A 13,913-nucleotide genomic window follows, 5' to 3' on the forward strand; every position below is an offset into this window, starting at 1 on the left:
ATATATATATATATATATATATATATATATACATACATATATATATATATATACACCTGTATATACAAATATACCATATACATATAAACCTGTAGAGCCTCACCCCTCCCCTTCCTGAAGTGTTGTAAATTGACAGACAGGAGATTTAAAGTGGGGACTAGAGCTCATATTCTGCTCAGCCCCACCATGGACAAATAGGGACAAATTGGTCTATTGCAAAAATTACTGTTCAAAATTTAATTTCTATCAGTGCCATAACTAGATGAATTGAGTTGCTTAGGCCTTCCTCCATGAATAAATAAAGTGCAAGGAACACGAATACATTATAATACAATGAACAATAGTGCCTGGTTTTGTTCTTGCGGCACACACATAGGCCTATATTTACACAACGTGCAAGGTCTTGTGGAATATAAACAAGTCTTCACAGGATGCAATACGCTATGCATTATGAAATAGGCCAACAAAAAATATGAATACCGTAGAGTTTCAAATAATATACTGCTGATACAATTCTAATTACACTTACCGGTACTTGCCACATTCGGCCTGAAGCATTAATAAATTATTTACAACGCCTTTAGATGAGTTGTACTATCACTTGTTAACAGTTTTTAAATTAATTTCCTGTATGTTTGCTTTTGCTAGGCGTTATACAGCCACACTTTAATTTTAGTCAATTCTTTTCTTGGTATTTATGGCAGACAGATCAGTTATGCCTCCATTGACAGATTAGGCTTACCTGGTGATAAAAATTCAAGGGCGATCTGGCTTTGTTGTGAAAGGGCTAAAGGGCACACGGAAGTACGGAAATATGTTAGATCGGTAACATGGGAACGGGCATATATAGAAAGCGCCACGCTAATATATTTTTAAAAGCACCACTCTCGCGCCGCACTGAAGCCTCCAGAAACTTAAGCGCAGTGCATACATGACACTTGAAGAAATTATTTTCCGATAGCTTTTAGCATTTAACATTTGATTTATTCATCTCAGCATGAAAACAATTTTTGCATATGATCTGTGTATAAAATTTAATAACTAGTCCACCTACTTTAACTATTATTCATGTACAAGATATGTAAATTAATTATCAACAACTTTACTAGAATTATCTTGCAATAAATTATTGAAAAATGGTAATTTTTATATCATATTATATTAAATACACACTATCTAAATTTGCACATGTTCAGATAAGCCTCTGAAATTCACAATTCTGAAAAATACAATTTTTGAACATTTTGTTTCATTAATTAATTTGACACAAAAATAAATACAGGTCTCCAAAATCAATAGTTTATAACTAAAATTAGTATTTCAAAAATAATTTTAATATACATTTCAGTTAGATTAAGTAATCGATATTTTGCAGAAATGTTCTTCAAAATATCCTTCTCTTATAAAATGCAAAAACATGTTCAAAATTCTGATTCTCGTACGTTTTTTATTGCTTGCGGGAAATTAGAAATTGCGACAAACAGAGGGTTTTGCACGAGCCAGTCACATTTGGTGTCTATTGTCCATTTCAATCAACATTGCACAATCTAAGTATCATGCCTATTAGGACCAATAAAAAATATTAGTTTATCACCTTCGCCCCCATGTCTTCTATGCTACTGGAAAAAAAATTATATTTGGAAAAATAAAAAATAAATAAGAAAAAAATTTTTTTTTTTGGTCATTTTATTTAGTAAATAGTTAGTAAGTAGATATTGTTTGTATTATCTCAATCATGTATATTCCTTTGAATATCAATGCACCAGCAAAACAACCCAAGGGTGATTTGGCCTTAGCAAAATAAAAAAATAAAAATAAAAAGCCTCCCTTCACTTTTCCCGCCTAGATAGGGGATAAACTAATACATTTTGTTACTGGGCCTATTATAGCTGCACATAACATGACAAAACACTAATGAGGTAAAATTACATGTTTCCTGTCATAGATTAGAAAAATATCACATTTCATGAAGCATATCAACATACATACATACATTATGTTTAGCAAAGCCAGTTCTACTTTGGCAACATTATATTTTGGCAATAGTTTAACCTTGGTCGAATGTATTAGTGTGAGAACTACGGTATGGGACTACTGCAACAATAGATATGAATGCTGTTACTTCAATGAAAACTTTTTTTTTTTTTGTCAAAAATCTATGTACGGTTTCTGTTCTTTTTCTTCCCCATGAGCATATTCAGAAGGATACTAACTATTTACAAATGTTTATTACTATAATTATTATTATTATTATTTAACTGCAAGTACCACTAGATGTGACTGATACCTTCAAAGAGTATAGAAAGAGAACAGGGCACAGCGCTGTTTGAAAATATATTGCAACCATAGCTACACCATATGGAAGCCGACATCATTGTCATGGTAGTGTGCTGCGGTGTGGTCATCTGGTGATCTAAGAATATATATAATAGTGGCCGATTGAAGTCTGATAGTGCCATTTCCAGCTATCTTGAGGTGCCATAATCATAATTATTGTCTTACCAGTTGTATAGACCCTTCACCTGTAAAAATTCCTCTCCTGGCTCCCTCTATTTCAAATTCCTGGATCTGCAACTGTATAAATATCTCCCGATACAAAGGAACTGTATAATGTTGATGATACAAAAGATAAACAACTAATTCTGATGGATACTACTAGGTAACTTAAAAGACATTCCAATGGCAGAAGGCATCCTTCCATAGCTGCGTATTTGGACGTATCGTTCATTTATGCTCTAAACAAGCATACTGTGCTCTCTACCCTTTCTATATACTTTGTTAGTTTACATAAAAGAACTTCTAGATTATAGATGCCCTAAACAAGCATACCGTGCTCTCTACCCTTTCTATATCCTTTGCTAGTTTACATGAAAGAACTTCTAGATTGAAATAGCAGTCTATGAAATTAGTTCAGCGGAGTATTTTTAATAAACGCGGTAAACATTTTCAAGGCTTGTGCTGGCTTGTCCTGAGGAACCATGTGACCGGCACCCTTGATGGTTACCAAGGTAACATTTGTGTAGTCTTGTACAAAGCCAGCAATTTGTTTATTGGACACCCACTCTCTGCGATCCCCAGATTTATCCAGCTTCAGTGATTCCACAAACCATTCATCGCCGAGGAAATTACAGGCCATGTCGATGTCACCATTGTATACCATTATGCGGTAATGCTTGACCAATGTCTGGTATTGATTATACAATGTTTGGTATTTCCTCACATATTGAGCTCCTACTACACCACTAGAAAGGTAAGACAAAAAAAAAAAAGAATGTCTGTGAGGCTCAATAAACAACTACAAAGAAATTGTATTTAAAGTCGGGCTCCGGAGGAAATCCTTTTTTGTACAAATTATTTTTCTAAAACACATAAAGCATGTTAGATAACAAATTTGGGAGCGGTTAATGAAATACAGATTTTTGAATATTTAAAAACTGGGGGAAAATGGTGGAGAGAAGGGTGGCGGTTGCAAGTACTTATCACATAAGATTGATTTTTTTTCACTATCGTAAAGTTTAAAATTAATATCTTTACAAGATATTCATAACTCCCAACAAGTTTTTTCAACATCCGACTATTTCCCCTTGTCACCATTTTTTAATATACGCACAAGAGACCAACTGCTTAAACGTCTCTTTCCAAAAGATGGTCTGCTATTCGAACTTGCATATCAAAGCTCAAGATAAAATACAAGATTGACAGACAGAATTGAACCGGAGACCAAAGATGTCTACAGGCTCAGCTGCTCTGTATGAAAAACCTTACAGTATATGCTTGGCTTTAGACTCACCTACAGATGTCCCAGTCTTGTACGCTAGTTGGAATGTGCAAAGCCTTGCGGACATCCGGGTTGTTGAGATAAATTAAGCTGGATGTTACATTTACACAAGGTGGTGTTACTCTTAACTTGGGCGGCTTCTTGATCTAGAAAAACATCGACAATTATCAATAGCAGCATTTAATTCTATTCATAATCTTCTATTCATCATTTCTTTCATTCATCAGTGGCAGATCCAGGAATTTGAAATAGAGGGGACCTAGGAAGGGACTTCCACAAATAGAGGGACTAGACCACCTCTGCCTCACAATGGTTGGGACTGAGGAAAGAAAATTTATGATTTTGGCACCTCTAGATGGTTGGAAATGAGTCTCAGACAACTTTCCTTTTTTTCTCCATTATTAATTATAATTCTGAAAAGTTTAGGGGGGAAAGGGGCCTGGGCCGACTTGGCCCACCCCCCCTGATTCTGTCACTGATCATAATCATAATCAACATGTGTCAGTAAATGACATCATGATCTTTTTTTTATGGTGCTTATTTCTATCATAATCTGTCACCATCATCCAATATTATATGATCTGTATTTACATTGATACGGAAAACACTTCATTCACGGAGTAGGGGAAAAAACCTAATAATAAACATAAGATATAATACTTACCAATGGAGTGTATTTTATCTTGTAATTTCTAAACAGGTTTGACATCGCGACCTTGAACACAGTCGCATGCGGAGGAATGCCACCGGCACAATCATCATAAAGGTTGTAGATGTCCAAACCAATATTGTACACAATATTCATTGCTTCGCCGACCTAATTGATACAAATGTACTCTTTAACATTTGGTAATAAATGATGTGATGTCGTAGGGCTAGCAAAAATTTAAAAAAAATTATGATTAAGTTCATACTATGGGGAACACTCTCTCAAAAAACCCCCCTTCTTGAACCATAGGTTCTCAATGGGCACATAAAGCACCCCTACAGAATCATCATGGGTCCATCCCTGACCACCACCACCACCATCATTCATCATCAGCCCAATAGCTGTTTAAAATTGCCCTAAATGCTAGGGGAAGCATAGCTACAGTGGCCTCAATGGCAAAGCAGTGCTCACAGTGGGGATAAGTGGCAGGGCACAAGTTGGGGACTGGGGGTTTAGGAGGAAACCCCCTCAGGAGCTATGGCCTGTTAGGTATTTACTATGTCTACAGCAATTTAGGCGTCCAAAATGGATCACTCGTTTTATCCATTTTTTAATTTAAGTTACCCAGACCCTTTCCCAGCTGTTTCCCCCACTCTGCTCGGTACTACTTACCACCACCACCATCATCACAATTAATCTATTACAGTACTATTAATATCATCACTATTATTATCAATATTTGTCATATAATATTATAGCTGTTTTTACATGATCCTTTATTACTATGCTTCCACCTATTTTGCATAATCAATGTAATTATATGTGATAATTTTTTTTATGAGCTTAGACTACCAAATTGAATTTGATTATTTAAAATGATTACTTTTTATAACTCAAATATCAATCACACACTAATAGCATAGGTAAACACTAATTTACATTTTTATTGTATTTGAGGTATATTGAAATCCATAAAAAAAAACATTATTAGTATTAATGCTGGAGGTGCTGGTAGCAAGTATTATTTCATTACACATTTCTCCTCAGGTAATTTTAATTTGCATAATGTATTAACAACCAGTAGAATAACGCTTTCATTAATCATGTTTTGATATTCAAAAGTATTTTATATAGCCCTTTCCTAATACTGGTTTTATGTTTTTTTTAAATATGAAATATATTTATCAGAAAATTATATTCAAGTGAATATATATTAATAATTTAAAAAAAATGTTTAAAAAGTTTGTATATCAAGTTTCCTTTTTTCATATTATTAAAAAAAATTAAAATATTTTATATATTTTTCCCTTCCCTTTTCCTATTAATAATTTTATATTTTTAAATATGAAAAATATTTATTAAGCCTAATTGAATATATTTTAATAATAAAAAAAATATGTTTATAAATTTGTACATATAAATATTTAATTTTTTATATATTCAAAAAAATTAAAATAAAGATCTATTTTATCTTTTACGAAATATTTTTGTATAAAAAAATGATTTTATACATTTTTAAATTCGCTGATTTGTTACGTTGATAGTTTTATGTTAACCTACCACGAGGGAGCATTGTGGTTGCGCGTTGTCATGGAAATTGCAGTAGGAAGCGTTGCAACAGTAACATTGAAGCTGGCTCCATAAACTATCAAACAAAAATAAATTATATAATTATTACAGTAATATCAATAACAATTAAAATACAATAATAGGTATAATAATGTTATAATAACAATACTACTATTAATAATACTAATACTTTACAGTAACAATAATAATCATATTATTAATTTAGTAATATAAACTACCTACTCAGTTCCAAATAATCCATGGTAGTACCCAAAGTACATAAGGGAATTATCATTAAGAGCGTAACTGGATAAACCATTACCAACAGCAAATCCCTGTAAAATATGGAAAATGTGTTAATGATTAAAAATTTGTACTTAAATTATACTTAATCTTGGAGTAGCTATATTTTGCAGGACTGACAACTTTAATTAACAACAATGACAACACCACCAACAATAAAAACACCAGCGGCAAAACACCAGCGACAACACTGATGAAACGGCAAAACAACAAAAACACCAAATAAATTATTTAGAAATCAAATTAGTTTATGTATCTCTTACAAAAATATTTTTTCTCTCTGATTTCCGAAGTTTAGTGTACCATATTTTATTTTTAACTCTTTGGCAATATTCAACACTGCAAATTAGCTCTACAAAATTAATTAATCTCTCATATTATAGTCAAATTATTAAATGCAAGATTCCATTCCTCATTACAATCGCATACAAAAAAACCAACAGGGTATGAAAAAAAAATGAATATACTCTAAAATCACTTAAGAGCAAATTTCACATTTTATCTTAAGCTAACTATACCTGCATGTTAATGGTAGCATTTCCCTCCAGTATTCTCATAGACAACGTAGGAACGTAAACCCCTCCGTAACTTTCGCCAGTTACAAAAAATGGATTCTTGCTAAACTGAGGAAACTTGGTGAAGAAATCTTGAAGAGCAAGGTAATTATCCATTGAAACCTATCAAAACAAAATGAAGGTTAATTATTATTAAAATAAAAGCCCTGAGCTGCCCAGACTATTAATTTCTTCATGACATCACATCAATACTATATAAAGGCACATGACTATATATGGGCATACAACAGTTCTTTTTTCAAATAAACTTACCTGGGCTTAACAGAACACCATCGAGGGTAGTCCCAACCCATCTTTGATTTTACTATTTAATGGTTTCACTTTCCATATCCTTCTATGTATTATTGTTTCGTTTCACTTGTATACGTTTGTTGCTTGTTAAATATATTGAGCTTCAAATCATCTAACTTTTGTTGCACTACTCAGGGATGTAGTTATGGTGGGCAGGGCCTCCCAGCCTTGAAGTTTTCCAACCAATCTAAAGCTAATTATATTTCATGGCCCTCCACCAACCTTTATCAACCCCTATGTCCAATATTTAGAGTTTACCAATGTTATCACACACTCACGATGTGTCTACCAACCAGAGATTTCTACAGCTACAACCCTGACTACTTTTAATTTTAATGAGTTATGCTGTTGAAGTGCGATAACAGAATGTTTAATGTAGATTATCAGTACAGTATGTTCACGATACCTGGTCATCATCGGTAGTGTAATTCTTATCATCCGAGTAAGAAAATCCAACTCCAGCTGGTGCCTCAAGGAAAATGACATTAGCGGCATTATTCCAGCTGTATGGATTCATGTAAACAGTTTTTCCGTCATCTCGCAACTGAAATTTCCAAACATGTTATAGATTAATAGGATGAAACAAAAATGTACATAAATTATGATGATTCATCAACACACACGAAAACAGGTAGGTGGAGAAGCTAAACTACTTATAACAGGGTTTTAAATACTCTATTTAAAACCTTGTTTCTCTTTCATTACACACAGGATAATATATACTCTCGGTTAAACACCGCAGCACTTATTCAAGAGCGGCGCTCAGCTAAAAAAAATCAGGTTTGGTACGGCGCATATTCTAGAGCGGCGCTTATTCAAGCATTCATGGTAGACCTGGCCTACCATGTATCATATAAGAATTAGTTTAGCTTGTGTGATATGACAAAATAATTTTTTTTTTCCCAGGTTTAAGCCTAGTCCCTACTTAATGCTCAATTTTACATACAGTATCAGCATTTCCTTGGGGCAGAGAGATATGTTTTGAAAGAGTTGCTTAGAAAAAATAGACTTGAAAATTAGGCATGCAGTACTGAAAAAATGCCTTTTGATTCTAGGGGTATAAAAGCCCACTGCACGCCCCACAATTGGCCAAATTTTGTGTTGAAGGGGGGTGGCTTATCAAGAGGAACTATGGAGCAGCATGAGTAATATGGCACTCTCAGAACATTCAACCATAGCCTGTATGTGCTTCACGTACATGAAATGGTCCAAGTTCGGATAGCAACCCATCAAGAGAACTGCAGCCTGGTCCGCCATTCATCCACAGGACTACTGGGTCAGTTTCCGGTTCAAACTGCGACTCAACAAACCTTGCGATCGAAAAATAAAAAAAAAATTAGAATAAGCTGAATGCTATTACGGCCCATTAATGACTATTTAAAGAAAGCACAACAAAGGTGCAAATTTATCACCTGAATGTTATGGAAAAATGATTGAATATGTTTTTTTTTTTTTTTTTTAGTTTGAGTGATTAAGTCAATAAATTAAGAAATAGCGGAGATCAGAAGAACCATGTCAACTTGATTCTTTTGTCAACCAATTCAAAGATACCACGAACATTCAGAAAAGATTCTTCATTTCACCCACAAAATAAATTTAAACACCATAAACATTAAATTAATTTAACTTTGAATTACTCATATAAACAGAACCATATAAGATATCAAACCTTTCAATAATATACAAATTAAAAGAAATCAATTTTACAGATGTTTTACTACAAAAATTCTTAATTTGCTACCAGACGAGAAAATGTCGTTATCATTTTAATCTGAAAGCCAAACACATCTTAAGTAAAAAAAATACTAAAATTCTAAAGTCGTCACCTGAAGTACAAATGCTTAATGCTTTTATAATTTTTGGAAATGAAATTATTAATAATGCACACATTACTACAGTAATTATACACCGACGCATATGCCATTCTTTTATGCACATTTCTTTATTCTAATTTTTATTTTGTTTGTCTGGGTATTAAATCAAATTTCCATGATCTGAAAAGTAAGCGACCCACCAAGTCGCGACCCATAGTTTGCAGAACTGTGGACTAATATATATTAAAATGAGAATATACTGTATTCGATATAATGAACGTACATAATATACAGTGTACATAGGCAAAATAATACAGTGTTGTGTACATAATATAACAATGAGACTACAAATGAACATACATAATAAAATGTGGCAAAGACAAGCGAAACCAGTCACTAGTCGCAAAAATCAATTTTTAGTTATTAATACAGGGTTAACCAGTAAAATGAGAGCTATAAAATGGTAAACGAATCATTTAAATCCGAGATTTCATTATGAAGTTACAGGAGTTGAAAATACAGCTGTCCAAAAAAACAGTATTTGAGAAATCAGTCTTCAAAGTTTATGATTTCAAGCATTTCTCATGACAAAATTTTTAAAAATGGTTGTTTTTACGTTGAAAATGGGGAAAATAACAGCACAGCATGATGTATAGAAGGGTTAGTTTAGTGCAATAAAAAAGGTTACAAAAATGTTGACTTTCCAGTATGTTTTGGCCATTATCTCTAAAATACCGGACTCTAAAACAGGATTTGCAACGAGTGACTGGTTTCTCTTGTCTTTGCCACAAATAATGAATGTAATATAATATTTATGTATGAAAAATGCAGGCATATTAAATACATAACAAATAAAATTACATAGGGCCTAACTTACTGTAGGCCAAGGTTTCTTTTTTATGTTGTCATCAAAGGGGAACCCGAGATTAGCTCGGCTTTTCGGTTGGTCCTCATCTAGGATGCGTATAATAATATGGCCATGGTGAAATAAATTTTTTGATTTGATTTAGAAATAATTAATAAAATAATGAATGTAGTACTTTGTCATACCATGGAGTACATACAATACAGTACATATTGACCTACTGAAAGAGCAATAGGCTGGTAGCCTAACTAGAGGGAGGGCTCCTTGCATTTTGGATGATTGTTTTTTAAATACTAGGCCTAGCCTAGAACAAGATTGTTTGTTTTATTTTTTTAATAAACTTAAATTCTCAATGCCATTAAGACTACAAATAGCTTTGAAATAGTATTAAACGAAACGTCAATAGATGGAAGTACCAACCAGTAATGCAACTTCTTTGTTCCACTAGCTTTTAAGTAGCCCGAGTAATGCTTGAATTTAGGCTGGACAGCCAGACCAGGCAGCGAAAGGACTTCGTCAGGGTTGCTTCCTTTTCCGCCGCGTAGGCCTAGACCTGCAGAGAACACTCCGGCTAGGCCTACTACTAATATCAAAGTTATACAAAACCCATTCATTGAACTCATTGTTCTGCAAGTTCTGCTTTAATTCAAAACTCTATTTATGAATTTTAAAGCACAAGGCCTATAATAATTAACTTCTTTCTAGTCTAGTTTTCCACCATGAGTGAGTCGCCTCAGTTTTATGATGATCCGGTGTGTGTGTACGTGTGTTTGTGCGCTACACACGTAGGCCTACACTGGCTTGATCGGTCAGGTGGTTACTCCATAGCACGTGATGTCATGTGATGTACGATAACGTAAGAAAACTTCCCACGGCCCAATGACATCGTTCTGCAAGCCGTGAAATTATCATAATCAGTGAAGGGTCGCACCGCACCCAGGATTGCTATTGGGGTGGGGTGCTGGGGAGGAGGGCTATATCAATTTCTACCTTTTTTCACAGCAACAACAATGTGGAATGGCCTTACCAAACCGTATATTCAAGAAATAAGTGTTGGTATAATTTTAAACTTCGGGCCTAGTAATTAGGGAACATTTTTAACAAACTAATAATGTTTTATTATTAGGCCAATATCGCCATTTTCAGAAAAAATATTTTATATTAAAACGTCGATAAATATTCTCAATGTAATTGTTCTTAAAAAACTAAAAAAAAAGAAAAAACTAAAAAAAAAAAAATTAAGAACCACATAGGCCCCGGCCCCCCTTTTGGGAGGTGAAAAAAAAAGAAGAAAAAGAGAGAAAAAGAAAAAAATGATAGCCCAGAATGCCTCAAATGTTATGTTCGGGCGTCTAGAACATACAAAATTCGCGGGGGCTTGCCCCCGGACCTCCTACAACACTGTTGTCTCAATCGGCCCAACTTTCGCCCCGCCTTCCGCCTCCCCCTTTTGGACATTTCTGGATCCGCCCCTGTTCTGTTTATGATAATTGAAATGTATTAACATGTTGGTGTGTCTTATCGTCTCAATTACTAATAACTACCTTAATTCAGTTTTTTTTTTTTAATAGATTGGATAATAATTGGAGCCGGAGGGTCTTAATCTTGAGGGTAGCAGTGTGTGACAAGTGGCTGTGCATTAGTAACTAATTTCTCATACCATGGAGGAATGTATAATAGGCCTACTTCATAGTATCAAGGACACGCAAAATCAGTATATTATTATATTTTTATCTCGTATTGTACTGAAGTAAAATCATGTGCATAATTACGCATGCGCACTTCGAAGTCGTATAAGCGCCGTGGCGCTTTTTCGAGATTATTCTATTTTGAATCGAGAGTACATGTGTGTACGGTAATAAAACACAGAAACAGGGTTTTAGATACAATGTATACAGTATTCAAAAGAATAAATAACACACTGAGGACACAAGCATATCTTTATAAACCTACAATGAAACAAGGGGCGATGATGTAGGACATGTGAGGGAGGATATGTGATAGCGGCTCTATTTATTTATTCAATGGAATCACCTTTATATCGGTGGCACACGTCATTCAGTGGGGCATCCACATTACAAAATACAAAATTATACAAATAACATATTAAACTACAGGGAAAAGAGAAAAGTTCTAAATTCTGGCAAAATACAAAAGATACACCTAGATGAGGGCGGCGCTTATCGAAAAGGTCCATTGCAACGTGCTGCAGGTCCATTGCACGACGGTAGACAGAGGAGGACGGTAAATAGAACAACATATTAATCTGTGCATGCGTATAAGTTCCTACCCACCATACAGAACGGTTTTTTCTCGATTTAATGTTCGGTCTAAATTTATGACGGATAGCGGGAACTTTGAGGGCATTTGTGTACGAGACCGTCTCGTGCGTGGGTGGTCAAAACAAGTTTTCACGAGGACGGGAGATGTCCGTAAAGGTCTGTTAACTATCCGTACCCATGCATTGTCTACCATCGTGAATCGAAAGCTCTCTGTTGGCGCAGACCCACGGTGTGTGTGCTGATATAATTCGACGATAAAATTATTTAGTTTTGCTTTTTTGTAATTATTTTCTAATTAAGAATTACGAAAAAGTATTTTCTCTTAGACATTAATATCACTTATTTTTGTTGGTCAAATAGGTCTATTTGACCTTTCCGCCCGTTTGATAATTTTTGCTAAGATCCCAGAATCCGACAGGGCACGGTAACATTCCGAGCACGTATCTTGTACAGGAGAAATAATAGCCAGAGATGATGTTGATTTCAATGCTATTCATTCTGATAGGAACTAGGATCTAGGAATTATGAGAATTATATAAGACAATCAAAGAATAAATGAAACCCCCAACTTGACCGGGCATCTGAAAGTCTGCATAAAATCTATAGGCACATTACGACGCACACATTTAATTTTTTCATAAATTGATTTCATCCATACCTTTCATTTCAAAACATCTTCTTTTCTGTGAACCCTCTCTTCCCCTGAAAAATGTTTGTGTCATTTAGAGATCATTTTATCTTTGTCATAATGGAGTAGGCCTACATGCTCTTTTCCCTACAGAGTATGATTTGCACTCTTTTGAAAATGTTGAAAACGATTAATGTCCTTACTTGGTTAGGGTTATCGGCCATATCGAGAGGTCAAAGGCCATAATAATGTTATAATACAATGGGAATATTAAGTTATTTACCAAATTAATCAAGGCCTATGTGTATTATCATTTTCCATCTCACTTATTGTGACATAAATTCCATGTTCATGCAGTACTTTGTCATTAATATTAGATTACTGACATGGGTTTGTGATATTTTCAGAAGGGTTTGAGAAATTGTTTGAGAAAACTTCGTTTCAGAAATAAATGGTTTTTTGAATTTGAACTTGAACTTGTTAATTTTTCCGGATATTTCGTAATGATGGAAAAAAGTGCAGAGCCCCTAGTCCAATCACATTGGACAGTCACACTGTCGCTTAAGTTAACACAACCCTTCCTCCATTTTACATATTCATTCGCATACAGTGCCAATTTTAGAAGTATCACGGAGCAACGTAGATAAAACTAAGGTAAGATGGTGCCGACAATAGCTAAGATTTAGAACAGACGATGTTGTTTTGTTGGCAAACGACGAAAATTATTTGAGGGAAATGCTTAACTAAGCTTTTGAATTTGCAAGGGCGTGGAAACTAAACTTTAACCACGACACCTGAGTCGAGGGTTCTTATTGTTGGACAAAACAGCACGTAGATAATTCCAAGAATTGGAAATTACCGTATGTGAACAAGATATTTCAGAAGTTGAAATAAATAGGCCTACTAATAAATATCTTGGTACCCACATATCACGAACCATCTCGGATCATTTTCATATTGGTCAAAATTTAAATAAAGGTAATAGATATATCGCATATATCAAATCAATTTGATCGATTTGATAATTTTAATCAAATATTTTATGGCGATGTTTTATGGAAAACAATTGCCCGTAATAAGGATGAGAAAGTTTAACTGACCGTTTTCAAGAGATAAAACCATGAATTTTGAAGTCGGGAAAGCTCATTTCCCGCCATCG

At 34.3% G+C, this 13,913-nt stretch overlaps 1 protein-coding gene across 1 annotated transcript; it reads right to left on the minus strand.

Annotated features, from left to right (window-relative positions):
• Positions 1-962: 962 nt before the first annotated feature.
• Positions 963-10,634, minus strand: LOC117113986 (lysosomal protective protein-like). The gene is made up of 9 exons (XM_033257489.1): positions 10,265-10,634; positions 8,364-8,475; positions 7,572-7,709; positions 6,818-6,976; positions 6,240-6,331; positions 5,988-6,072; positions 4,443-4,595; positions 3,791-3,924; positions 963-3,242 (listed from the first exon to the last, which is right to left on the minus strand). Exons 1-9 carry the CDS (start codon positions 10,465-10,467, stop codon positions 2,906-2,908), a joined length of 1,413 nt encoding a protein of 470 aa, XP_033113380.1. The 5' UTR covers positions 10,468-10,634; the 3' UTR covers positions 963-2,905.
• Between the last annotated feature and the right edge of the window lie 3,279 nt (positions 10,635-13,913).

Source organism: Anneissia japonica, unplaced genomic scaffold, assembly GCF_011630105.1.
Source record: "Anneissia japonica isolate Jap-2015-1 unplaced genomic scaffold, ASM1163010v1 scaffold288221_len503873_cov180, whole genome shotgun sequence".
NCBI classification, from domain to species: Eukaryota; Metazoa; Echinodermata; class Crinoidea; order Comatulida; family Comatulidae; genus Anneissia; species Anneissia japonica.

Coding starts and splice junctions, on each gene's coding strand:
- LOC117113986 (XM_033257489.1), bottom strand. CDS start 10,467: ATGAGTTCAATGAATGGGTTTTGTATAACTTTGATATTAGTAGTAGGC. Junction 7,710..8,363: donor CCGAACTTGGACCATTTCAT/GTACGTGAAGCA, acceptor TGGAAATTTCAG/TTGCGAGATGACGGAAAAAC. Junction 3,925..4,442: donor AGATAAAATACACTCCATTG/GTAAGTATTATA, acceptor ATGTTTTTCTAG/ATCAAGAAGCCGCCCAAGTT.